This window comes from Augochlora pura, chromosome 9 (assembly GCF_028453695.1).
Source record: "Augochlora pura isolate Apur16 chromosome 9, APUR_v2.2.1, whole genome shotgun sequence".
In the NCBI taxonomy this organism is placed as follows: Eukaryota; Metazoa; Arthropoda; class Insecta; order Hymenoptera; family Halictidae; genus Augochlora; species Augochlora pura.
Window position 1 is genome coordinate 4022002 of NC_135780.1, and position 27072 is coordinate 4049073.

The 27072-nt window shown below is 44.0% G+C and overlaps 1 protein-coding gene across 2 annotated transcripts in view; it reads left to right on the forward strand.

The window, feature by feature from the left end:
- Atg17 (autophagy-related 17) overlaps window positions 1-27072 on the forward strand; it is a 78030-nt gene that overhangs the window by 12048 nt on the left and 38910 nt on the right. For both annotated transcript variants that reach the window (XM_078191067.1, XM_078191068.1), the window contains exon 2: window positions 6017-6225. In XM_078191067.1, the coding sequence (XP_078047193.1) occupies window positions 6017-6225 (209 nt within the window). The remainder of the gene's footprint in view (window positions 1-6016; window positions 6226-27072) is intronic.

The window sequence follows — 27072 nt, forward strand, 5'->3', positions numbered from 1 at the left end:
TGTCCGCCTGGTATCGCTATCATTATTGATATCGCGCGGCTTCACTGGGCCAAAGGACGCGGTAGAGACTGCATCCTACTTCCTTATCGAAAAAGGTGAGGCTCGCAGCTCGGCTCGGCCTCTTTGCAACTTAACCTAATGGCGGCGTGGCGTTCATCGATAATCCGTCGCGCGACCTGCGGCAAACATTTCCAAGAAGCTTGCGCGAGAGGGTGACCATTAGTAAAACCAGAAAACGGTATCGCAATGATCCGCGCGCTCGATCGTTCCGCTCCGCTCCAACGGCCAAACAATTTAGCTCCTCGAATCGAGCAAATAATGGCACTTTCTTCCGATAAAAGATACCCGCGGGGGATGCTCCGACGTGAAACTAATCCGCGGATAAAACAATCGCAGCGAGTGGAACTTCTCTTTGGCTAACCCAGAAAGTTCTGAGAACCTTTTTACACTTCTCGACGGTTTACAGAGTGGGTCGGCCAACTGTAATTTATGGCGAAAACTCAATTTTTAGATTTCCGTGACCGTACGATATTTGTTTTCTCTCTCTCTCGAATTAGAATCCTTCAACGCGTTGGCTGCCTCGCTGTCTCGCGGCGATCGTTCACCATGATCTGTCTATTACAGATCATTACTTTTAACGAAAATAAAGGATTTATTTATTATGTTTTACTTATTATTATTTATTTATTTATTTAAAGAAAAAGAGATATGGTCGTTTGGAATAGATTTCTTTAAAACAAGCTTGGCAGCGAATGTGTTAAATCCTCGATCTACTCCCGATAGAATGAAACATATAAAGACGAACGACTAGAGCAATCGAAATAATTAAACTAGCCTAAGTAAAAAAGCTAACTGGTGCAATCTGTGACCATAAGGAAAAAAGGTCGCATGTCGCAGCTCCGAACACTTCAAGTTGCTGCACTAATTGATCCGCAGTTACGTATCCGTCCGAGAGAACTTCGCGAAAACAACTCCTATAGACTGGAAAAAATTATGCAATTTGAAGCACTACTAATGCGTGGCATTAGCGATCGAGCGTCAACATGTCGAAAGTGAAAACACAAGTGACACGCGACGTTCTTCCCCCGGGGATAACGGAAGTAAGCTACAATATCGTGGGAATTTCCCGTAGACGATGTTGTACGTCGTTAACGAATCTCCGTCGCGGATAGTCGCGGATAGTCGCGGATAGTCGCGGATAGTCGCGGATAGTCGCGGATTTCCGAGCAAGACACTCGAAATGTTCTGAACTCGGCTCGTCCGCGTCGACGGAGGCCATAAACGCGCGCGTAAAAGGAATTGGAACGGAGTTGTCGTCAACACCCTCGTCGAGGCTAAATAACGCACAAGGAGAACTCTTTGTCCGCGGCGAGGACGACGCGAGTCGCATCGCGTATTAATTATAAAAGGTGCATTGAAGCGGGACCAGCGCGAGCCACGCGGCACTTAACCGGGGAACCATGCAGTTTTTATTCATTAATCCGAGCTATTTGCTCTGCTCGCCGCGCGTTTCGCGGCGCTCCTCCTCTCCTCTCCTCTCCTCTCCTCTCTCGTCGCATCCGCCGCAGCTATTCGGTTCCACGCTGGATGAATATCACCTTGAAGTAATTACCGGGTTCCGAGCCGCAACCTTATCCCGCACAATCGAATTACGGCTCCAGTTTTCGTATCGCGCCGGCCGGGATCAATCGATACGCGTTCGAGATCGGCTCCGCGTTTCGCCAGCGAAACAAATTGACATCGAGGCATCTTTGATGCTGGAAGCGAAAATATCGCTGCATCCTGTACGTGCCGCGGACTAATTTGCCGAGACGCGTGCCGCGGATCGATTCCGTCGACACGGAACTAGGAGTAGACAGGGCGTACACCTGTGCCTAGGCTAACGTTACCCGCGGATTCGTTCGCATGATTCGATACGCAGCCTGCTGTTCGCTGCTCGGGTTGCGGCGATACCTCGCTGCCGATAATTAGACTGCGGATTTCCTTGCGGTTCCGCCGCCTGTAAAACACTCCGTGATCCGAACTTGCACTTAAAGGCGGCCACGATTTATTTGCACTGATGTTGGAGATCCTCTAATTAGCTGGATGCTTTGTTTTTCAATATTTTATTTACTGGAAACGTATTATCAGAGTTGGATAGAATTGTAGTTCGGACGAGGAGTAAAAGGTAGAGATGACAAATAATATATTATTCGATATTATCGAGTGAATATTTAATCGAATATTTCATTCGACACCATTTATTAAATATTTAGGAAAATGAAAATTGGTCTAGTTTAAAATTTATTCGAGTAAGGATTTATTCGTACGGAAATTTATGCAGGCAATAATTGATTCGAATTGTTCGAATAAAGAATCATTCGAGTAGATAGAATCTTTAATAACGAATTATTCCAATAAAGTATTCGACTAGAATGAATTCATATAGATAATTATCTTCGACGAGTGTCCATAAATAATTGTAAAAAGAGAATGGTCCAGCATTTTCTCAACAGATAGGATTTTCGAGTCTGTAGTTCGAAGGTTTTTGCCAACATTTGACGCGAAAGATTTCCCGCGATGTTTATTGGCACAAGAAACACGATTTCGTGAAATTCACTTCTATGCTGTAGAATTTGTTCAAAAGCGAGATTTCAAAAGTTCCATGCCGGGAGCGTCCATTTGATTAATATCCACGAGAAACTGAATTTCTTGCGTTACGAATTCGCAGCTCGTTCCCATTCGTTCCGGTGAACGGATTAGATAAACATCGTTAATCCATGCTAAGCAGCGTCCGACGAAAAACCTGTCCATTTTCGCTCGCTCTTTTTAGTCATTGTCCAGTCGGTATGATTATATAATATTTACTTTTACCTTGCATCGCGCTATCACTTCGCGGCAACTTTCAGCGCGCACCGTTCCCCGATCGCCGTCGCAAATTTCCGAGAACCGATCTCGGTGAAACCTTCAAATAATTTTCGGCTATCTAAAAACTGCCGTGCGAACCTGTTAAAAAATATCGCGCGCCAATTACTTTCGACGTTCCCCGGGCCTTCGTTAATTAACTTACAGCGGATTATCTGCGATTAATTGCGATTCCTTCGGATTAGATCGTAGACACCTATCTTTCTACTTTTAATGAACACCTTAAAAGGTTTAATGTTTCATGATCGGATAACATTTTAACCGACTAATTATATTTTATCAAATTATTTTACATCCTTTTTCATACTTTTGCAATCCGCCGTCTCAAAAATTTCTTGATAAACTAATAATCTTTTTAAAATTTATTTCAAAATTAGCTATTAATCCAGATATAAATATAGTAAATCTAAAAATTATAAATAAATAATTTTTCAAATAACTTAAATAATTATAATCATTAGCCAAGTGCTAATTCAATTCTTTCGATGCGTCGGTATTGCGAATGAATTTAGCCTACAATTTTCTATCGTAAAATCAAAAACTCGTCGGCAATTAGAGGGTTAATTAACCGCAACCGAATTGACGAATGTGAGAAACGTTCGACACACCTTTCCGTGCAAGTACCCCGAGCATCGTAGTAAATAGAGAGGAACGGATAGTCGCGTTCGAGATCGAAAGTAGGCTCGCGAATCACCGGGATGCCTGTCCACGGTCTTTTTGCCCTTTCTCTCTCTTTCTCTCTCTCACTCACTATCTTTCTCATTCTCTTCCTCTCTCATTCTCTTTCTTCCTCGCTCTCTGCCAGTGCCACGGTTTGACGCGAACCGCGGAAACGCGTCATCCGGTTGCCAGGATCCAGGCTTTCGAAAAGCAGGTCGCGGCTCTCCTGGATCCGGAAGATGGATCTCGCGCTAGATCTTCAGAAAAAGTCTTCCCGGTTTCCCCGCCAATTAGTCGCGACTTTCGTTGGTTCGTCGAAGAGTACGCCGGGGATCTTTGATACGGCCAGAGATAATCTTGACCTTAATCGCGACATCGACGACGCCGAAGCTGTACAACTGGCCCGGTTTATTGCGGAATTCATTATGTGCCGGGATTATGTGCTGTAAACGGTTCATCCCGCCCCGGGGGATCCTGTTTTAGGATTAGAAGACATTCGGGGACTGGCGGCTTTGATTCTATTTTTTCGATACCGGCGAAAGAAAGTTCCTCCTTCTATTCTCTCTCTCTTTCTCTCTTTCTCTCGGTAAATGATGATCTGAAAGTCTCGAGTGCTTCAGGAACTTATGAAATACGAGCCGCGAGTACGTTTCTCAGGCCGATCATTAACCCATTTTCTATTTCTGCATAGTGTGAAATTGTTCGGCCCGCTTTGTTCGCGGTGCGAGAGACGCGTTTGCTACCTGATTTTATGTTTCACGCAAGGAAAATCATGTTAATTCGATGTACGCCGCTGTCTCGGCCTTACTTGGACGAGACGCATTTTATGATATCCTCTAACTGGACTACGGATTACTTTTATACGGCCGATAAATTTTCTCGATCGATTTTTAAACAGAATCCCTGCGAACCTTCTATATTTTATCGAGTCTGATTCGCAGCGGAGATTTTTCAGCGATAACTTGATCCTAACTCGTTACCTGTCGCGCGCCTAAAATGTGACGCACGGAGAAGATTAGCCGTTCAGTTGTTCCACTTGTTCACACCGTATACAGTTTTCCCATGATAATTATTTATAATCTCTTATTTGTCCATTTTACCTCGTCCTGGCCTCCATTCTGAACATTTTCGAATATATCGTTGTTTTTACTAAAACTACGAATCAAACAGCAAATTAATGCCTTCGTGACGAGTATACTCGTCGAAAACAGCTGACTGACCACATAAGGACGCTATTCCGTTCCGTTAAACTGGAACCTAATTCTGTTTTCTCGCCGACGATATTCAAACATTAGAGCAAAGCGCGCGAAATATATGAATTTTCTTTCTCTTCGAAGAGGCGATTACGATCGAGAACGCTCTCGAACAATGTACTCGAATTTCTCAGCTATCTTCGCAACTTTGTGCTTGATCGATCTATTCTTGCTACAAAAGATAAGCGGACAAATTGTAAAGATCGCTGTCTCGAAATAAACGTCGGCATCGAGCACGGAAGATCAAAGGATGATCTTGAAATGCATCAAGCAGCTGATAGCCGAGTATCGCCGTGCCCGTAAATCACTTTCGTGCTAATCCGATCACATTGTAATTCAATTTCGCAATTTAATTACGTTGCATTTCCATTACGTAGTAATTCAACGTACCGACGCAATTACATAATTCAAAACCTTTCACTTAATTCTACTGCTAATTATTTCGATCGCGAGATCAATTCATATGCAATGCCATTGATATACAATGTATGTAATCTATTCCTGAAATTACGGTCCAGGATTTTGAAGAGCCGTTGTTCCTCAAAGACATTTTTCTGCTTTTCTTTTGTACACTCGCTTTTTCTCTCGCTGCATATTTTCTTCTCATAATCTGTGTGGTGTTTTTATTATCTTTGAATTTGTAATTGTAATTCAGTCACATCGTAATTCGCAATCTTAATTTCATGACATTCTAATTCGTAATCTTAATTCAGTGAAATCCTGATTCGTGACCTTAATTCAATTACATACTGATTCGTAATCTAAATTCAATGAAATCCTAACGCTTAATTCAATCACTTCCTAATTCGTAATCTGAATTCAATGAAATCCTAACGCTTAATTCAATCACTTCCTAATTCGTAATCCGAATTCAATGACATCCCAATTCATAATTTTAATTTAATCGTACCATAATCCGCAATTAATGCGATTTGATTGCCGAGAACTGTAATCTCGCCCGTCTGTAATTACGAATTACACCATGATTCGATCGACCAGAGATCTGAATTGCGAATTGCGATGCGATTGAACTCCAGTGTAATTAGATTACTTTCTAATTACTTTCCTCGAGTATTTCAATAGCAATTTCGCGACAAATCGACCGATCGATCGGCTGCGCTCGATTTTCGATCCGTTTTGCCGAGCGCCTTATCTTATTGTCCCATACTAATTGGCCCGTTGTTTTTCCGTTGTTGCAGGGTGTCCCAGCTGATGGAAGCGATCGAGAGAGAATGCGGCGTGCTAGCGGCGCACCAGGTGCTCCTGATGAGCGGAGGCGAAAGCCTGGAACCGAACGCGCGTGTATGCTCCTACTCGGCCGGAACCGACACGAATCCGATCTATTTGTTCAGCAAGGCCGCCATTGAGAGCCAGGTTCCACCCACGCCGAGCATAGATTATGGCACCGGTGAGTGTGTAGCTTCTTCACCTGTGAATATCCGTACAGCCTATCGCGGTCCCGCTGGCTTTTCTTCTTGCGTTTCCTGTCTGCGTTCGCTCGCTCGCCAAGCCAAACAAATAAAACGCAGGCGTGCGCGCACGGTGCTTTACCGCGAGAAACGGCGAACAAGCCGTGCCACGAACAAGTTCGTTAGATTTCCGCGAAAGGCGCAACCATATTCATTAAACTACTTTCCTTGCAAATTTTATAACGGTTCCCGGGCTTTTATGAATAGTTATCGCCTGCCTCTGCGGCGACGCTGTCGACGATTTGATGGTCGCGACGCGGATCACTTTGTTCGGATCCATGCATATCGATCGCCCTTTGCGTGTTTTTTAAATTATCTTTTCGAAATCAACGTGGATCTATTTATAGAATTTAGTTTAAATAGGATATTCGTTAGAGATAGTTCTCTTTTTTATGTTTTTGAACCCGGCTGTTTTAGGTCTACGTTGATCCTCTTTATTTAAGTCAATATCGATAGCTAATGATTTGCTAAAAGATCTCTCCTACGAATTATCGAATGTTAATCTATTATCCATTTGTAAATTAACTGCGGATCCTCTTACATAAAATTCAGATACATTATTTCGTTACACGTATCTAAACTTCAAAAAGGAATTGATAAATTTTATGATAAAAAAGGAACAAATTAATTAATTCTCTTTTTTCCGCAACATAATAATATATTATTGTTCGTTCAAAGAAAATTAATTCCGACCGGCATGACACCTAGGTACAAACTTAACACGACCTCAAAGGGTTCAAGCAAGAATAGACAACAGCAGAGTCATCAGTTAAAAATTTGTCAACGTCCCCGATTTCTAATTTCTGAGAACTTAAAAACGGAAATATATTACCATTGATACAGGCTATTTGAATAAACCACGAAGATCCGCAGTCTATCTCTCACATTCTCCGGTTGAGCTCGCGAAATCGGAAGCAGTTCGGGCAGAAGGCTGCTACCAAACAGCTCTTGAAAGAATACCCGCCTCGAGCTATTTCGCAAAAGTTCCGACGAGCAGTATCGTATCATCTAAAGAACAGCATCGGATTAAACGCGAGCGAGCGTGCGCGGAACATTGGTATCTCCGCGTTTCCAGCTAATAATTCCCTTTCCGCCGCGGGACCAAAGAGAGCCGGGCCGTGTAAAACGACGAGGAACCGCGGGGTCGAGCTGTCGTAAAATTTTCGCGGAGTCAAGGGAAACGGCTTTCGCGCGCCTTTTTACGAGCTGGATCCTTGGAGCGCGATTTATTCGCAGATTTCCGATCGATGGTCGATGACGACAACGACGACGAACGCGGTTCTGTTCTTATTTCTTTTTTTCCCTCGTTGCCTCGCGATTCTGTTTCTCGAATTCCGAGTTCCACGGCGGAGAACAGCCAGCGGGGAGCCCGCGGTCCGCGCGCAACAGATTTTGCATCATAATGCTGCATTTGCATACCGCGGAACTAAGGAGCAGGCTTACATAACGAATCTATTCGTAGTGATTCGCGAGCTTCGCGTAATCCCGATCATACGCGGACCCGTTCAATTTAGCGGACGGCCTGTGCAATCGGGGCACTTACTCAATCCGCGTCTGTTTTTAACCCTCGCGGGATCGTTGCTTCGAAATCCGCCCGTTTTCCGTTCCCCGCCGCGGAGACGTTCGATTCTCTGCTACCGTGTTTCGTCGTCTTGCGATTTTCATTTGAATCGCTTGGTTTACAATCGCGCGGCCTTGGTCGGATGCAAGCGTGAATCGAAAATCCCCGCGAATTGCGGCGGGCTCGATTTTTAACACTTTAGCGACCGGTCGTTCGGTAGCAAATATTCCTGTTATTATAGGTCAATTAAATCTGCTAACATTTTTATGTTTCATTTTATCTAATTTATTTATTTTATTTTTATTTCATTTATTTTATTTTTATTTCATTTATTTTATTTTTATTTCATTTATTTTATTTTTATTTTATTGCTCGCGAAAGGTATCCAATATTCGAAAAGTTATGTAATGAAATTATAGACAGATATTATGGACGATCGAAAGAAAAATCGTCGATTTATGGGCTACCGGTCGGCGAAGTGTTAAGGGCGCGTGAAGGTTGCCACGCCGATTGCCAAACCGGCTGTCTAAAAATGTCCGCGAAATGACAGCTACTGATTAACAAAACCGCTGTTGAAGATTTAGACGGCACCTCCCCTTTGTCCTTGCGAGAGGAAACGTCGCGCAGCGGTGTTCTTCCTTTTCGTTGGCGATGAACAGAATTTACTGTTAACATCTTACAACCTCGACGATTATCTCAGTTGTTTTCTAGAATCGTGTATAATTTATGCAAAATCGTAAGAAGAGATTTGAAGAACTTGATTAAACCAAATCTAATCCGAAAACAGGAAAAGTTTGGTAAAATGTGCTGGCGAATTGTTTAAGTTTCTACAGTGGCCCAGGAAGAATTTCGTACGCTAAACATTCTGTTCTACATCATATCGCGTTTAACGATCGTAATCGGATAAAAAAGATCGATTATACCAAACGTCGTTTCTTTGTCAAATCGCTATAAAACAGAAACCGTTTAATATTTCTCAAGCTTTTTTGTCTCGTGAAAAACGGCAAAAAGTCTGCGCACTAACTATAAATAACGATATTATCATTCAAATGACGACCGTGACTCGCGAAAGAGCAGAATTTCTTTCAAAATACCATTTATACATTAAACACGGGAAAAGGGACATTTCGCATGCGTCGATCTAATAAATAATAATAAAAAAAAAATGTATTACGTTTCACCGCTACGTCAAAAGTATTTTTATAGTTAGCGCGAAGTTGCCGGGTATCCACCAGGAAACGAGACTTTCCGTTGTCTCTGCAGTAGGCAAGGGAGGCCCGCCCCCGGCCCGTTACCTTCCGCGTCGACGAAAAATAACCAAACGACCGACTGACGGTGTCCCCCATTGTGCCCGTTTACGGTACCGTGAGCCCTCGCGGTCGCCGGCGAAGACAAAGACAACCTTCGCGGCCGGCGTCGCACGGATATCGTTGTCGCCGAGCTGATATCATCTACCTAACTCTTTTCTTTTTTTTTTTCTTTTCTCCCCGCCTCTCCCTCCCCCGGGTCCGCGCGACCGCCGATAAGGATCGTTATTAGCCGCGTCCTTCCGGCACGATTCTCGGCTAACGAAGGCAGCGCAGTGTCGCCGTGAACCGCCTCCTCTGCCTCCGCCAGCGACCATCTTGTCGGCAGATATTATTTTCGTCACGCACGCGTTTTCCTAGCATGATGCTGCGCGCGTGATTCGTGCCGACTGTAAACGAAAGCCCGGTGCCGTTAGCGGTCAGGATCATACGGCTAACCGGCAACCGGAGTTGCTTAGGTAATATTCACTGTTACACAACGCTCGGCGAACGCATTGTGCATTTTATTAGCCGGCGGAAACGTAGAGTGGGAAGCACCGCCACGGAATTTGGGCATTACAAAGTTACAGTTTATTCGATTCGAGTGAACTTTTTGAAACAAATTCGACTCGAATAGAATTTTCAGCCTGCATTTTTATCAGGGATAGCCGAATGCGTTTATTAAATATTTATTACAGCCTCGGGTAAAGAAGCGAAGAAACGGCACTCTTTTTACATGTTTTAAATTCATAGTAATAAATATAATTTGTAATATATAGAAAAACAGATGCTCGGGGGTAGAAATAAGTATTTCAGTTTTTACAACATTTCTCCTAACAGTTGCAGAAAAAATCGTGTCACTTGGTTTTAAAAGAATGAATTTTAAAAGATCGTAGAGCGAAACGTTAACGTACACGTCAATCACAAATCCTGAATCGACAATCTAAGATTTGATGCGCGAGTGTTTCTCAGACGGATTGTAGACCCTTAATCTACTTAGCTTGCGCACGAAGATTTCTAGTTTGCTGAGAAAACATCGGTCGTGCTATCAAAACCTTGACCATTTCCATCAATGCGCCCCTACTTCGCCCGTTTTCGACCCCCGGCGGTTCGACGTCGATAAGTCTCGAAGACAAAGCGTCTAGACGCTTGGCGTCGCGGAAACCAGGTCACCGACGCGCTCCACCTGGAGCCGCGCTGTCCGTCGATTCGAAGGCTAGCGTTCGCTGGAACGCCGAACGAGAAACGTTCAACGAAACGTTAACCGCGCGCAATCTCCATACCGTTACCCTACCGAACGCTCGGCCATAAGTTCGAGTAGCTATTACACCTCTCGATTCTAACTTACAACTTACAGCGATTACCGCGAGCTATGATCTCGTACCGGTGGACTCTCTTTGCTTGTGTTCCTAGGCGATTCGGCCGCAAATCAGACGCGTTACGAGCCCTCTACCTGGAAACGTCCGCCCGGAACATAGCAATAGCGGCTGGGAATCGTACACGGGGCCTCCCTCGTTGCCCCGAGTTTCCCGGTGTCTCTAAATTTCATTCGATATCCAAGCTGTTAGGCTGTTTATGCGAGTTTAAAGCGCCGAGCACACCCTTTCGACCGTGTTCACGGCATTACAGGCCACGATTATTGCGCGCAATTTGTATGTATCTGGTTAGTCCGATAACTCGGCCGCGGATCTTCGTGCAAATTCCCGTTTTCATACGTTGCTCTACGAAAATTAGAATCGGAGAAGCGGTTCCCTCTGATAACCGAGACATCATGTAACTCCTCGAGGCATGTGATTTTAAAAGGAAGCAAGAACCTAAATTGCACAGAATGTATCGTTGCGCAAGACGAAAACCCACGTAATTGGCCAACTTTAATCGCGACTTATTAATGCTTTTTCGGATAATAATTAATCGGGTTAAAATATTCCCATCATGCATAAAAAGCTGAGGTGGGACAATTTTTAATTCGTCTGACCTCTAAGAATTATAGAATAGAAGGCTAAAAAAAATACCAACCGAATCGGAGCTCGTCATTTCGCGCATTTTTTTGCAATTGGAAATACACTGCGATATTGTTCTTCTTATTTTCGCTCTTATTTTTGCGTCTGTTTTAATCTTGTTTGTTAGGGCGCGTCCGCGTAAGGAATAAAAGTCGCCCGTGGTTAGAAGGTTAAAACAACTATGAAAACGAATTACCGGTTCGAATTACTTACGTATAACAATAGCTTGGTAAGACGCGATAAGTTTGTCGGGTACAGCACCACGCCAGTCAAAGCGTTAAACGCGAACACTCTCGGCAGGGAATAATTACTTAACGCTCATGAATACTGGAGCACGATAACGAAGGATTTTAAGGGAACCCGTGTAACAGGATGCGAGCTGCGTGACCATCTGTTTTCCCATCATGAGCGCCGGTGTCCGGCATTCTTCCCGCGGCAATTCCTCCGGTTTCTTTCCCGTTTTTTCCCTCGTTCGGAACCGTGAAAGAATTTTCGTTCATTTCCATTCCGTTCCGTCCGGCTATTTCATCCTCGTAGCCTCGGGTTTCATGCGGTAATTCACGTTCCTCGACGCGTACCGGTAATGCGACCGCAGGGAGAGAGAGAGAGAGAGAGAGGGACGTAAGGAGAGAGATAGAAAGAGAGAGGGAGATCACTCATAGCGCACGCTGCGAGATGCAACGAGATGCACCTCGCGGTGTGACCGCCGCAACCGGCTCCCGATGAAGTAACGATCAAGTTCGCTCTTATCGTCCCGCACTTTCGATTTTCCCGTGCGCCAAGCTGGCTGCGCCGCGTCTCGCGATCCATACGATCCATTTCTCGATCGCCGTGCCACGAAAATCGCTGAAACTTCAACAAACGCTTAGAAGAGGCTAAACCTGAAAATTTGTAGATGATTTTGAGGAAAACTTTGAGTTACGATGATATCGAGTGCAATGGATATTCGTTCTATATAATTATTAAAAGATAGTCTTATTAAATATTCGATCAGGTTTAAACTATTTCAGGCAATCGTCGACATTGAACATTTACGTCGAGAGATTGCCTTGCGACATTCTCTACAATTTTCCATTATCCGAGAACATTTTAAGCTCGGTTCAAAAAAGAGATCGTCCCTCGTTCTCGTTTCTGTCGAAAGTTGTACGATTTCGACGCGAGCCCGGTCATTTTTCCGCAGAGCGCGTCGCGTCGCGCAAGTCCGGGTCCCCAGGTGCATCTTTTTCCTTGCTCGTTTTTTGCCGTGGCCTCATCGTCGGCGTCGCGAAGCGTCACGGCCGACTTGTTCTTTCCTTTAATCAGCGAGCCGTGTGCTCGACGGTAGAAAAAGAGAAGGAGAGAAGCGCGCGCGATCGGTAATCGACTGTCCCTTTCTTATCGGCCTCGGTTTCGAGGAACGATCGCAGACGCAACAAGACTTTGACCCCCGTTCAACGAGAGGCCTCGTGACCATCTTCGACCTGATTCTTTTATCCGGCGGATAACGATCTGCGGCCTAACGTCTTCTCTCGTCGCTCTCCTCTCTATAACACGACTCCCTCCCGGGCACGCTCGTCTACTACCGTCGAACCTACTAGCGCGACACCGTCTGTTATACACGGTCGAGCGCGGGGTTGAATCGGCGTCTTCGTCAATTTCGACGGGAAACTGGGTCAGTCCGCTACGCCGTTTTCTAAGCAAAATTGGTTAATCGACGCCACGTGAGCCGGCCGAGCTGACTCTACCGATCTAACGGGCAATGATAGCCAGCTAGACCAGTCGGAAGGACAACGTTAAAAATAGACGGGCTTATCGTTAAGTCATCGGGAGTGAAACCTTCTTTCTTGCGGCGAGCGGCGGTCGTCCACTAAGCCCAGTCCTCGGAAATTCATTCCCGCGTTTCTACGGGAAATCACGGATAGTGCAGCCGAGCAGCGGCGCGAGCGACGCTGCGACACGGCGAAATAATCCGTGACGAGATTATTTAGACCAGTCTTGGCCGCGGTCGTAATAACCGTGCTCGTCGCTGAATTAACAGAGAATTGTTCTAAGTGGGCAAGGTAAATAGCAATTAGACACCAATTTATGTTTTCATAAACCTCTTCAGGGATGAATTTTTATAGTACGGTACAATCTGTTTAATTGTTTCTTTTTTATTCATTATACATTTCATTCCATTCGATGAGGTTTTATTAGTATTTCTGAGGGATTAAACTGAATGTTCAATTTCTAATTATTAAAGAACAATTATTTTAAAAAATCGTCTGCGTAAAGTATGTCCTTAATAATTCTGATAAAAGACTCTACTCATTTGCGTAGAATAATTAATTTGTATTTTATATTCTTGCAACAAGTGGGATATATATTCACAAGATTAAGTCGAAAATACTATTAATTTAATATCCTAAAACAAACAATAGTTACTCTAAAAGTGCTTGCAATGATTACAGTTTATTTCCAATAAAAATCAGGACAATATTCTTCAGTAACATAGACGATGCACTTGCATCATTTTGATAGTGTTCATTCTTTCAATGTCAAGCGATATTGGATCATTGGAATTTTCATTATTTCATCGTAATTTATTTGGTTTCCTCTAACATCGCTCCCGCTCGCGATAAACGATTGTTGCTGCTCGGTTACAGATCTATTACTTCGTTTACATTGGGGTCACGTTTCGAACGCTGGCGTGACGAAGGATGCGAAGTTGGCACAAACCTTTGATACCAATATCTCGCTGCGAACGATTCTTTCTCCCACGAATCTCCAAGGACGTGTTTATCTCGCGACGCGACCGGAAATGTACATGCAACCTTGTTTTCCAGGACACACGCGGTCTTTTGGACGCTGGTCAAAAGACCGTCCCAAGAAAATTCTCCACGGTTTGGTAAAAAGAACGTCTCTCGAGAGGGATCCTCGCCATAAAACATGGCCGCGGACGTCTTGCTTCGCAGAATGCCGGCATTTGCGAAGAAAAATAGACGAGAGGTACAGACCCGACGGTAGACAGGTCTAGAAGCGTTTCAAGAAACGTGTACAAATCCGCGCGGATTTCTGGAGCGAAGGAAACAAAAGTATCAACAAAAATTGTCGGTTGCCGTAGCCTAATGGTTCGGCCGTGTTTTCAGTAGTCGACCGATGTCAACACGGAGCTGAAACCCAAGCAGGATCGTCGTAATGCGTCGTTTCCAAAGCGAAATTGATCTATTCGACCCACGTGTGCTTACCGCTACTGGCTCGAAAGGTTCTTTGTGACCGTCGGGCCTTGCAAAAACGCGGGACCCGAGTGAAGGAATACGGGTTTTGCGTCATCCTGTGTTCTTGACTGAGTGGGAGATAATTAGATACGTCGCGCTACGCGAAAGAAATCGTCCACAAAAGCACAGCAAAAGAACATTTTCTGAATGAAGTAAATTTATGTCCAATCTTCCGATCTTCTTCGATAAGGCTTTTTACGCGCGCCCTCTTATCATCGCATATTTAACGTGCAAGCGACAAACCAGTCGACAGAATTATTCAGAGATTATATTTATGAATAATCAGAGATTATATTCATGAATAATCAGAGCTTATATTTCTGAATAATCAGAGCTTATATTCATGCATAATCATAATTATATTGTGAGTAATCATAATTATTCCGCTGCGCAAAATTATCTAATGGAAACGACTCGCGGGATCGTGACACGTGTCTCCGAAACTAGGAAACACGGGCATATAAATTTTGGAGCAGCTGCGGCGTCGCTAACGAGCTTCCGATTAGCCTCCGTCGGAGCTGATTATTCCCGTGCATTTCTACCGTTGCTTCGAAACCGGTAAACGATCGCTGGTCGTTAATAGCATCGACGTACATAGAAATACACGCGGGTACGCACCAACGTTCGAAATAGTAAGCGCAGAATCGTTGATCTTCTCACATGTCGTAACTTCGTGGAAAAATATCGGATGACGAGCGACGTGGACTTATTTTAAAGTTTGACGCCTCTAGTTTTTTTCTATACACATAGTCGATCGTGAAGTATAGTCAATTTCTTTCGACGGTCTTTTTCCTACTACGCAGTAGTCGGGAAGCTGAAAGATCAACGAACAACCGTGACTCGCTCTCGCATTTTACGAATTCAGTCGATTGTTAGAAGTTCCAACGATTTTGTTCAGGATCGAAACCGCCATGGATTTAAAGATCGAAGTCTCCCGTTTGAAACGAGACCTCGTAATTTGAGTTGCGATTCTTTTTAGTCGTTTGGTCACGCTTTGTCCGTCGGCCTTTGAATCGAACGAGCGTCGCGACGATTTTCTCTCGTAGACTTTCCACCTTCTCGATTCCTGCAGGTCACCCGGTATATGATATAACCGGTCGGGTTTTCGGAGCTCGGAACGAAGAGGCGTGCTGCCACGTTACCTTTTCCATTTCGTTGGGCTTAAAGGCGACGCCTCGAGATCCTCGATCGACGTTTCCGAGCCCGCCGGCCTGAAACTTGACGGGGGACGTAACGACCCAATGATTCTCGTCGTTTACAGCCGGTTCTGTAAACGGCGGGAATCGTCGCTCGCGGTCCCACACGGGCTAGAATTTTCCGGGGCGACGTGTACAGGTGCGCTCAGGTATGCAGAGAAGATGCGACACTAAATTGGACCCTGTGCCGTCCCTTCTCCGCCGACTCCTTTTCAGCACGTTTCTAATTACTTCAACTGGCTCTCCATCCACCGGGTTGTTTCGAGTTGCCGCGGAACTGGAACGCTAACGGCTACAATTATAATAATCATCGTAACGACCGTGTAACGAAGTTTCTGTGTTTTCCCCGGTTTTCTTTTTCGTTTTTGCTAATTGGTTCGACGGCGAACTTTCCGATTCTCAGGTTCCTTCGGACGCGATATACTCTCCCGGGTTTAATCGTCGGCCTCGCCGGAGTAAATCGCTACGTTTTTAACGGCTTCATTAAATACATAGATTGCAGTTACGTATGCGTTAACCACTTGTCGCGTTTTTGTCCCGCCTCTCTCTTTTTGCCCCGCGTTGTTTTACTGTTAAGAATGTGCTCGCGGCTTAGACGCGGGCCGGGAGCATAATTTATTCGCTGTTGTCGCACAGTGACCCAAAAGGTTGAACGGTGATAATCGTGGAATAGTGTCAGCTCGAGTCACGTGAACCGAACGATATTCATAGTTGTCGCAGTGGTACGATGCAAGGTCACGGGGAGTCCCAGCCGATGCAATTTCCGCTTCGTGACAGCCGAATGTACGCGAACTGATTCTTCGTGATTTTTATTTTATTCTACGTTTATCCGAGGACGAATGTCCATTAAAAGGTGAAATAAAACGAATTAAATTCAAACGAGCCCATGAAAAAGAGAATATGGTAGAAATATAACAGAATAATTTTGATGAATGTAAAATAAACTAGTGGAACAATTTACACGTTATTTCAGATCATTATCTCAATAATTATAGAATAAAATAATATATTATTTCAAACAATCCTTTCAATCTTTATAATGCCTTTATAAATAACGTGTTTTCGGACGGTTTCACGGTCAAGAAAATAACTATCAAATAAAATACGAGATTCTTAGAGATGATGTTTGAAAGAAGGTCACTTTGAAGATACTCAAGTCAAAGTTTCCAAGTTCGTCGACCTTTTTGGCGACGCGAAGGTCACTATAGTAACTCGAACCGATGCTAACCCACACGATGACCGATCGATGTGTGCGGCACACGTACAAATTAATTTTATTCTCGATAAACGGACCCTCGCCACGTTATAAATCTTGCTACCAGGGTTAAAGTCGCCGACCAACACTCGCAATTACGATAACAAGAATTATGGTTTTAATTACGGGGAAATGGGGGGTGGGTGGAGAGGGGTGGAGATGGTGGACGTGAGTCATCTTCCCTTCACCTGGCCCGATTCCGTGTTCCGTGCATATTGAGCGCGGAACACGGCAGGCCAGGCCAACGATTCTGCGGGGAAACTCGCCCGCGTAGGCGAACCGAGCATGAACGCGGGTACGGGAAACGTTTCCGAGTCACGCGACCGATTTTAGGCGACGTTCCGATGTGTCGTCGGAATTCTTCCCGTCGCATGACGCCGCGCCACCCTTTAATACGGGGAGCCCGAGCACGCGGGGCGTAACAATGCAGAAGAAACGACCGCAGCCGCGGATTTCCGCGAGAGATGCACACTCCGTCGTTATCTGTTCCCGGAATCCGAATTGTCGTTAAAATGTTACGGTTCGAGTGCTCTCTAATTGCGTCAACTGGGCCATTAACACCGGATTTACGTAACTCGATAAAATGACGGATTTTTTCGTTTACGATCATTTAGATGTGAAAGACATTTTTGCGATAAATATTGCAATAACTATATTACAATTATTTCAGTAATAACTGGGGTCGTTAACCCTTTGTAATAATGATGAGAATTTTTTGTATTGTAATTATTTCTAAAAAGAAGAGAGACGATATTTATTGCGTGTCTGTGTTTGGTTGAGTGCTTAAATTTTGATTACGAGAGAACAGAATTTTATGCAGGAAGTTCAATAGTATAGTTACTACAATTTATAACGTACAAATGATACTTCGTACCAGACCTCTGGCAACTTGTGGCTCGCGAGCCGACTTCTTCCGCCACTGCTCTGCGTGCCCCACCACGACGATGTTGCGCAGGCCTGCTATAGAGTCTACAGTATCGTACAGTCTATGTTATACAACATCGTTGTGGTGGGGATCGCAGAGCAGTGGCGGAAGAAGTCGGATCGCGAGCCACGAGTTACTCAGGCCTGCTTCGACGATCTCCTCGCAATAAAAGCGAGTAATAGCGATCAAGATTTCAACAATAACTACCACCCATTTTTATCATTTATATCACCCATTTTAAAAATTACTTTCAATTTATTCAAATTACTAAACTGAGCTAGAAACTTTTATATTGCTTTTATTTCACTAACAGGTTTATATAACCTGGAGCATTTTATACATTATAAAATTGAATTTTATGACTTCTGTAACAGGTCTTAACAACTTTTTAAATATTAGTAAATTTGATAGAGATTATTTTAAAACGTGGCATGATAATTTTTAGAGGCGCCTGAGAATCGCCATTCGACCGCAAAGGGTTAAATCAGACTACAACATACATAACTTGACATAACCTGACATTCAATTCCATAAATTCAACATTGATTTAAACCATACACTTAATCGGAAAAGTTGTAATCGGCTGCAAAGATCTGGGTCAAATTGCCGAGCGCGGAAAAGTGCTAGGAAGGCGAAAAAAAATCCGGCTTAACGCTCCGGAATTGATAAAAAAACGCAGTCCGTTCGAGAGAGACTCGAATAACGTTCTGGAGATCGAGATAAACTTGAAATTGTACGCAGCAAAACGTGTCGTGCAGCGGCCATAAACGTCGGCGAGCGATAGTCCGAGCAAACGTGTTCAAGGCAAAGATGGCACACTCTACCCCGCTCTGTGTGCCTTCGTCTCTCTCTTTCTCTCTCTCTTTCTCGGTCTCTCTAGCGTGCGACCGGCGTAATGTTCACGCGTTTAAGTATCCGATGACCTGGCTCTCTCACGCTCTATCGATAGTCGAAGCCGCTTACGTGTGACGTTTCGCCGTCAGCTGACGATACGGCACGCGAACCGTGGCCGACGCGAACGATTCCGCGAGCCCGAAACCCGGTCGCAGATGCGAACAGCTGCGAGAACCGGAGAATGGCTCTCGCATGACCGGGATAATGGCACTGGCTGCTGAATGCCCGGCATCGGGCCTACACAAAGAATCCCCAGCCTCTCTGCGAACTCGGAATTCGCGGGAGCATTGTTTAATTCGCGATTGTCGGTATCAACCGTGATGGACCTGCGGAGAAACTCCCCGGGCCATTGTCTCCCATTTTATATTGAATTTCCATAAAAAGTTCCGGCGTAATTGTTTTTCTATTTAAATGCCCGCGGCACTGTTGCCGCGACTGTTGGTTAATCGTGTTGGCGATGTTTCTAGCCAATGATGTTTTATTTTCCGTCGACTTAGAAGCTCGAAAATTGGGCCACTGCTCTAATTGTTTTGCTCTTTAAATGGCACTCTTAATTCTTTTTATTTAATTTATTTTATTTAGTTCTTTTTATATATTTCTTTTTATTTATTTCATTGCTCAGAAACGTCCGCGACTTTTAAAATAAAATCTCCGTAAGCCATTTAGTAATTTTTACCTATAGATATTAAGACCGCTCGTGAGCCGTATGGAAATCCGATTTACTTTGTCCAATAAATATTGATAACGTCAATATATACCGTTTAAAAAATGCAGAATACCTGTTACGTATCTCCAGCACCGTTTTTCTTAAAAATCCTTGGACAAACTGACTTGTAAATATTTGTGCCAGCAATGCTAGATTGACTTGCGCATAAAAAGGGATCCAGGGATCAACACTGGTAATACAGTTGATTTATTCGAACGGCGGGAGCGATTGTTTGCAGGTTGACGAAAGTTGCCGGTTGCATGGGAAATCCGGGAATGTTTAGATTGAACTCTGTAATACATACTTGTTCGAGGATCAACGCGGCACCGTTCGGTGGCCGGATATTACGGCAGATGTTTCGCGCCTCAGATAGGCTGGATTTTTGACAGATGCTGTCGGAACCCAACGCAAACACGAATACTTTCGCTGGCGAGATCGTTCGCGCCGATTGCGTTATCGCGGGTCACTGAACCGTAACATCGGGCATTGTCAAATTAATTATACCGCCGCACTCTTGGATCCCGCGCGCGATACCGCTGCTCTTTCATCTCGAATCGAATGCGTCGATGAGAGGCCGGTTTCTTCCTGTTGACCGAGCAGTCGTGACCATGTAAATCCATCGACAACCGATTGGATCACGTTTCACTCTTTGCTGCTCCTTGGAATCGCGAAATTCGAGGGAAATGCAGCGTTTCTTGCACCTCGTTGCATCGGGCGTTAACGACGCGGATTGCACAGAGTACTTCATGGTAATTCTCAAATTGGAACTATTGAGAGAGTTATTTATTTAGGAATCGAATAATTTTCGCTGATTTGAAATTTTGCATCGACAAATTATTTTAATTTTTCTGCTGGTTCATTTAACACCTGCTCAATTTTTGTATAGATATATAAAATCTACAGTCTAGTTGTAACTAAATTGCGTATCTTTATGCGAACAGGAGTTACATAACAATGTACTTCTACAGCTATAATACACTGAAAATATTGATCACAGTTAAACTTTTCTATTAAAAATTGCTTTCATTATTAGAACAGTATATAAATACAGATATTCGAAAGTATATTTCAGCAATTATATGTTTCACTGCTTTGAACGGATAAGCGAGATTGCAACAGAACAGCAACAAGTGCTGCATTTACCTAAAAATAAAGACAGGTGATAATTGACCGTGTGTATCTTAGTAATACGACAACTACAGTTAACGTCGGAAGGTGTTATTTGATCGCTGAATGATCGGGAACGAAAACATCAACTTCGAAACGAGGCTGTCCGCTCGGTTAAACGAAAACCGGCAATTTTTCAGTGGCCGGAGTTCAAGCGGCAGAAAATTGCCAATTACCCGACCGAAATTTTTCCTAGGATCTGCTGATCCCGATCCTCTAATTCGCCGCGCTGTTCAAGGAAGAGAGATCACCTATCGAGTGGCGGGAATGATTGCTCGAACCTCTCTGTCTCTCTCTATCTCTCATGCTATTTCTCACTCTGTCGCTTTCTCGAGAGAGCGGGACTTCGCAATCGTCGATATCTTTCCCCGGCCATTGGATTCAATTGGTTCGGTGTCGGTCAGCCGATCGAAGACACGGCGTGGCGCAACGCGCGTGCGAAATTAGATTTCCTCGCGCGGGACAAAGGAAACGCTCGTGGCCCGGTTGTCTCGAGAAAACCTGGCCCAATCTCTCTCTTTCTTCTCGCTTTTTGTCTCTCTTTCTGCGGTCCCCGGTTTTTTCGCCCGACCGGCCTTGAATTAATTTATGCCGCACCGTTGCGAGCGCGTTCCGATGTGGACCGTGTCGCGGTCCCAGGTCTTTGACCGATCATTCCACGCGAAGGAGAGGCTGAAGGATCAACGAGGCTACCTCGAGCCGAATCGAAACAGATTAGGCGATCTCCTCCGATGTCGAATTAAATTAGCCGAAATTTCACGCGGCCTTGGTCCGTCGCGATCCACCATATTCTAAACTGCTGAACGTGTTCGTCGTAGCGAGATTTTACATACCGGAGAGAAAGAATTTGTTTTGGTCCCGCTGCTTCAAGGACTTCATTGTTTTCTCCTTTATCGTGTGGTTCTTTCTGCTATTTGTCGGCTAAGAATGATGGAATAAATTCTTTTCTTAATAATCGAAGCAGCTCTTTTCTCAATAATCAATTTCGTCGTTTTCTTAATAATCTAATTTATACTTTTCTTAATTATCAAATCCCTCCTTCAGCGATCAATAATTTAATTATTTATTCTGCGACGTTTGAGACTAATCTGATGTTGACAAATACGGTGACATTTATTCTGACAAGGTTAGCGCACTGTTACCTTAGATTTGTTATTATCTAATTTCTGTTTATATTGTCAAATACGTCATAAATAGTACACATTTTCAAGTCTGCGGTAAGCAATTCAATTTGTTACATAACAGGATCAAATGTTGGATCAAGAGAATAGGATCTAACGCTAATTTCATTTGACAATAGGTTTACGGGACGTTCAAATGACGTGTGTAAAAAGTCTTTTAATTTACGATGACGGAAATTGCGAATTATATACGAAATAAAAGAGTAAATAGAAATTATACACCATCATAAAAATCGTTGAAAACCCGAATAAATGCATACCTGCTATTTTTGCGTAGCAACATAAAGTAGACGTTCCTAGTGCGCCGAGAGAAAAAAAAAGCCTACTGTTAACTCATTTTTAAAAATAAACGCGTCCTTGATAAACACGATTCCCGTATCTTCTTCTCGTCCGAGGAAGTGGCAAATTTTTCAGTCCGTTCGCCCGTTGCACGGCCTTTCATCGTCGTCGTATAAGTTCAAAGAAAAAGGGGCGACGGCGCGCGGGACAATGGACGAAAGCCGAGGCCCGTTTTCTAATGGAGTGTTGTTCTTCGGCTATGAATTTAATGCACTTTTGCGGCGATATTAAAGTGTGCACTTTCATCCGGAAGTTCGCGGAACTTTTCGCTTCCTCCGGAAGATCGCCGGAGGCGACGGATTTCGGACCAGCTGTGTTTCAATCCCCCGGAGGAAGCCCCGGATTTTCGAGTTTTCCCCCTCGCTATTTACATCCTCCGGTTCTAGAAAAATGACTTTCGAACTACTCGAGACGCGCTAGTGCAGTTATTACGGTCGTTTTTTACACACTCTCTGCCCTCCCCCCCCCTCTCGGTCTTCACCGTCCCTCTGTCTCTCTTTCTCATGGACAATGCTGGGCTTCTGCTATTAACGTAATCGTCGCTATTGTTTTCAAGGACGTGTTTTTCGACCCTGCGGCGGCTGCGATAATGTTGCACGCGGAGCAACAAGTACATGCATTACAAATAACATCGAACGTTACTCCGCCTCTGGAAATATACTAAACGGTGTCTAATCAGGTCGCGGGGAGTTCCAACGTTGCAGTGAACTAGTTAATCCTTCTGTTAGAAATAATTGTATTTAAAAAAGATTGTTTGAAAAGTGTGGAAATAATTTTTATATTTACAAACAGAGGACTGATATATCTCTAAATGCAGTGAAATGTAATATGATATTTGTTTGAGAATTGTAGAAATAATTGTTACATTTAGAAACGGTGGACTAATATATCTCTGAATACAGTGAAACGCAAAATACATTTATCATATATTTATAAGTATATGTACTGAACTATATATTTTAAAATCGAGTAATACATTTCACACATTTGCCCGATTATTTAAATCATTCATTTACTGGGACAATAAATCAGGAATAAAGCGGTCGAAGCGGTTCCCAGGCTAACTGTAAGAATTGAAACGGAAACAGTAGTAACGCAATACCGTTCTTTCGCAACAACAGTTTCGCGTTTGTCGATTTATTATTCGTTTTTGTCGGGCACGCTGAAAGTCCGGCCGATGGAATAACGAAGATAGATTTCGTCACGGTTTGGCTACACTTTGCCCGGTTCAAACGACTGTGAGCGCGCGCGCGCGCGCGAGCGCAAAAGTGAAAAGGTTGAACGAGCTAATGTACACACGCGGGACAAAAAGCTAGACGACCATTGAGCTAGGCGAAATGAAAATAAACTGCGCAGATATATGCGAATGGCTTCGACGGGGTTAGTCCCAGCGGCCCTGAACACCTGTATTATTTATTATTCCGGGGAACTTTACCGCGCGCGCGCGCGAGCGGCCGGAGAACACATAGTAATTGGCGTGCACATAAATGTTTCTTGATGCCTTGCATACAGAGGCCGTGGAGCCAGACCGAAGCCATTACGTGTGCGCATAATGAAGGATTAATAAAAATGATTCGGAGCGATTTGTACCGCGGCAAAGGTCACTGCGTTTTAATGAACGGCCGTCCGTTTCGGACGGCGGCGATCGGGATCCGGGCGATCCACGGGCAACGCGATAATGGCGAACGGAAATTATCGGGAAATTGGAATGGTCTGCCCGACGACGCGATTCGCTCGCGCTTGGCCGATTAAAAATCGTCGCGAGAATGCTTTCCGCGCGACCGTTTCTGCCGGCCCGCGAACTATTCTCCCCTTGACCGTGAAGCGATTATTTCAAGTGATGCACCGTCGATATGATTTTATTTTGGACCGGGCCACTTGGCACAATGCGTTATTGTGCGATACCACTCCGCTCGTCGAGCACGGCCACTCGGAATCGTTCACATTGTCCGGGAAACCTGTCCCGAGCCGCGCGCGCGCGCGCTCGCGGAATTTGCATTAAATTTGTTTAACGACGCTCGGCACCCTCCCGGTCGGTTTAATCAGGGGATTTCATAAATACGGCGGCCCTGTTAATTGCATTATCGGATTCCATGGAAGTCGTAAGTAGAAATCAATTGTCTCACCTTCTCGTACGTGTGTCTATTTTAATCTCCCCGGTGTTACCTGCGTCAACGCGTGACGTTGTCGCCCGTCGAACTTCGTTAATAGATACTTAATATATTGAAATATTATTCGACGTTCGAAATAGATATAAATAATTGAACGCAGATTTTTGCTATATAAAAACTGGTTACAACGAACAACGTAGTGACAGGTCCACTCTTAGGGTTGATAATTTAGACAGAATAAAACTCGCTCGACTTTTTAAACATATAAATACTATTTTCGACGATTGATCTTTTATCAATGCAAATAATAATTTTTAATATATTCGACCACAAGGTCGAGCGGTCTATTTAGAGACTGTACTCTGAATATGCACACCATGGTCAAATACAGTGACGCGCGCGTTCCAAATTAACTGTTTACGCTTGCGCTTGAAATTTTTGAATTTGCTGCGGTGATCAACGTTCGCTCGATGGAATAATAAATGAAAGAAATTGGGTCGGCGAGCGAGGGCGCGTTGTGTTTGGACGTGCTGGATGAGTAACGCGTCGCTGTTAGGATAGAGGAATGTAATATAACGGGGACGAGTCGTCATAGCAACCTCGAGTTTCGCCAAATCCTCGTGCACGTGCTCGGTTTCGTGTTCGCGTAAACTCGTCGGCGGCACCCTCGATCTCTGCTTCCCCGTTTCGTAAATATTATTCCCCGGCCCCGGTATCAGTGTATTTTTCCTTTCTCCTTCGATTCTTGTTTTAGAGAACGGGTCCGCGATACCGTCGCGCGATGCCCGCTCGTAACACCCGTCCCGGCGAAAACTCTTCGAGCTTCTCTCCCAGCGCCGGTGTTTTAATAAATCTCGCGGTTCAACGACTTTGATCTCGATATCTCGGAGATTCTGTTCCTCCGGGACGAAGCGTTCGATTATCTTCCGCAAACCGCGTCGACAGATTATGGCAGCGCGATTCTTCGTCCCTCGCTTCTTTTTCTACTCGCGCTTCAATGTCGAACGCTGAGAACGATTAATAAATGGAGAAGCTAGCGAAGGGTTGAAGCGTGTAGTATTTTTTTGATAACCAAGAGACTGCAACTTTTAGAAAATGTTAAGAAAGTTTAAACGAGTATATGTGGCCCAAATATAAAATATTAGAAATATTTAACCCTCTTAGTACCGAACAACGATATATCGTTGTTGGCTATTGTTGAAAAGATAGTTTTCTTAATATTTTTATTAAACAACAATTTCAAAGGCTTTTCAAAATTCCTGCAATTTCTTTCCGAAATTTTATCAAACTTCGTCAAACGAGTTTTAAACATTTCTCTCTGATACAGACTCTTTCGGCCGGTACTAGGAGGGTTAAAAAATCAAATGCAGTTATTTCAACAGATTTGAAAAGATCATTCTATTTCTGTGAGCTGGTTGAAATTATTAAAGAAATAAATAAACGTATAGTAACAAAGATATTGCAAATCTGCGGGATCTTGAACAATCTTGGGGCAATTTGTAAAAATGAATAATAATGACCTGGAACAATAATAAATCTCGGTTTCTATAAAACGAACACCGATAAAGCGGAATCGATGTCGGAGTTGATTAATGCAAGCGCTCCCCTGCATTTTCGAAGAAGGAAATAAAATCGGGAGCGCGGTATTTGCAATTTAGATCGATTCTTGGACTAGGTCGCTTTTAATTTCGTTCTGAAAAGTCACCGTCAACCGGCAGTGTTTACATGTAAATTACTTTCACGACAATCACGCCGGTTCGCAAAGAAGCGCGAACGGGGTTCAAGGTGAAGGCGAAACGGAGAGGAGCACCGCGCCTCTCTACGCAATAGGTTATCAAGCAGTTAATTATCCTGATCTTTGCGTAATCGATTGACGTTCGATGGGACACGTGTGTGTCCATGCCGGGGCAGTAAATTGCTCGCGATCGGAACGATTCCCCGTAACCGCGCGATCCATGGAAAATCGTGTGCGCCGCCCGTTGACTCACCGCCCGGATCGTTTTCCGCGTCGCTTTTTGTACCAGTAATTACGGCCGCATGAAATTCGCATACGCTCGCATATTTCTTTTCGTTACTAGCTTACGTGCTCGGATTCACGACAGCGGCGTTTTTTTTCTCTCTCTTCGCTCGCCAGACCTTGGGGCGCTCGGAAAGGTAATCGCGATTATTACGCGCACGGTAAGCGACTCTGCTCGACGTTTATCACGGAAATTCAGCGCGAAGATGCTCCTCGCATAAGGGAAAATTAATTCCGGCGATCTAATTCTCGATCGCGCTCCGCGGATTCGAGCTGAATTTCACCTCGCAAAAACCCGTCGAATCGAATTTTACTCGAAATATTCGCAGAATAAAATTTTACTGGAAATATTCGGAGAATAAAATTTTATTCGAAATATTCGAAGAATAAGATTTTATTCGAAATATTCGAATTAAATTCTAATCGAAATATACGAAGAATAAGATTTTATTCTTAATATTCGTCGAATTAAATTTTATCCAAAATATTCGTCGAATTAAATTTTATTGTTAATATTCGTCGAATCAAATTTTGTTCCAAATATTCATGGAACCAAATTTTATTCCAAATATACGACAAATAAAAGTTTGTTCGAGATATTCGTCGTCTACTTTGGACGAAATCCAACTCCCCTTGCGGAAAGAAAAATGGTAGTGTAATCTCCGTGGCCGAAATCGGGATTCTCTTTCTGTTTTCGGTTTGGGTGGTTAACTTTTCCGTCACCCAATCCGGCCACTTTGTTTCCCCGAGTCCCCTGGACGATATCAGGTTACCCTGGATCCTTTCGGCCATGTGTGTCCACATTTGTCTCCTATTTTAGTCTTGTTCGGCAACTTTCCACCCCTGTTGGTCGCTTTTCCCCATCTTGGCCGGTACCCTAACGCCGCCTCTATATGCCCCGGCATTTAATTG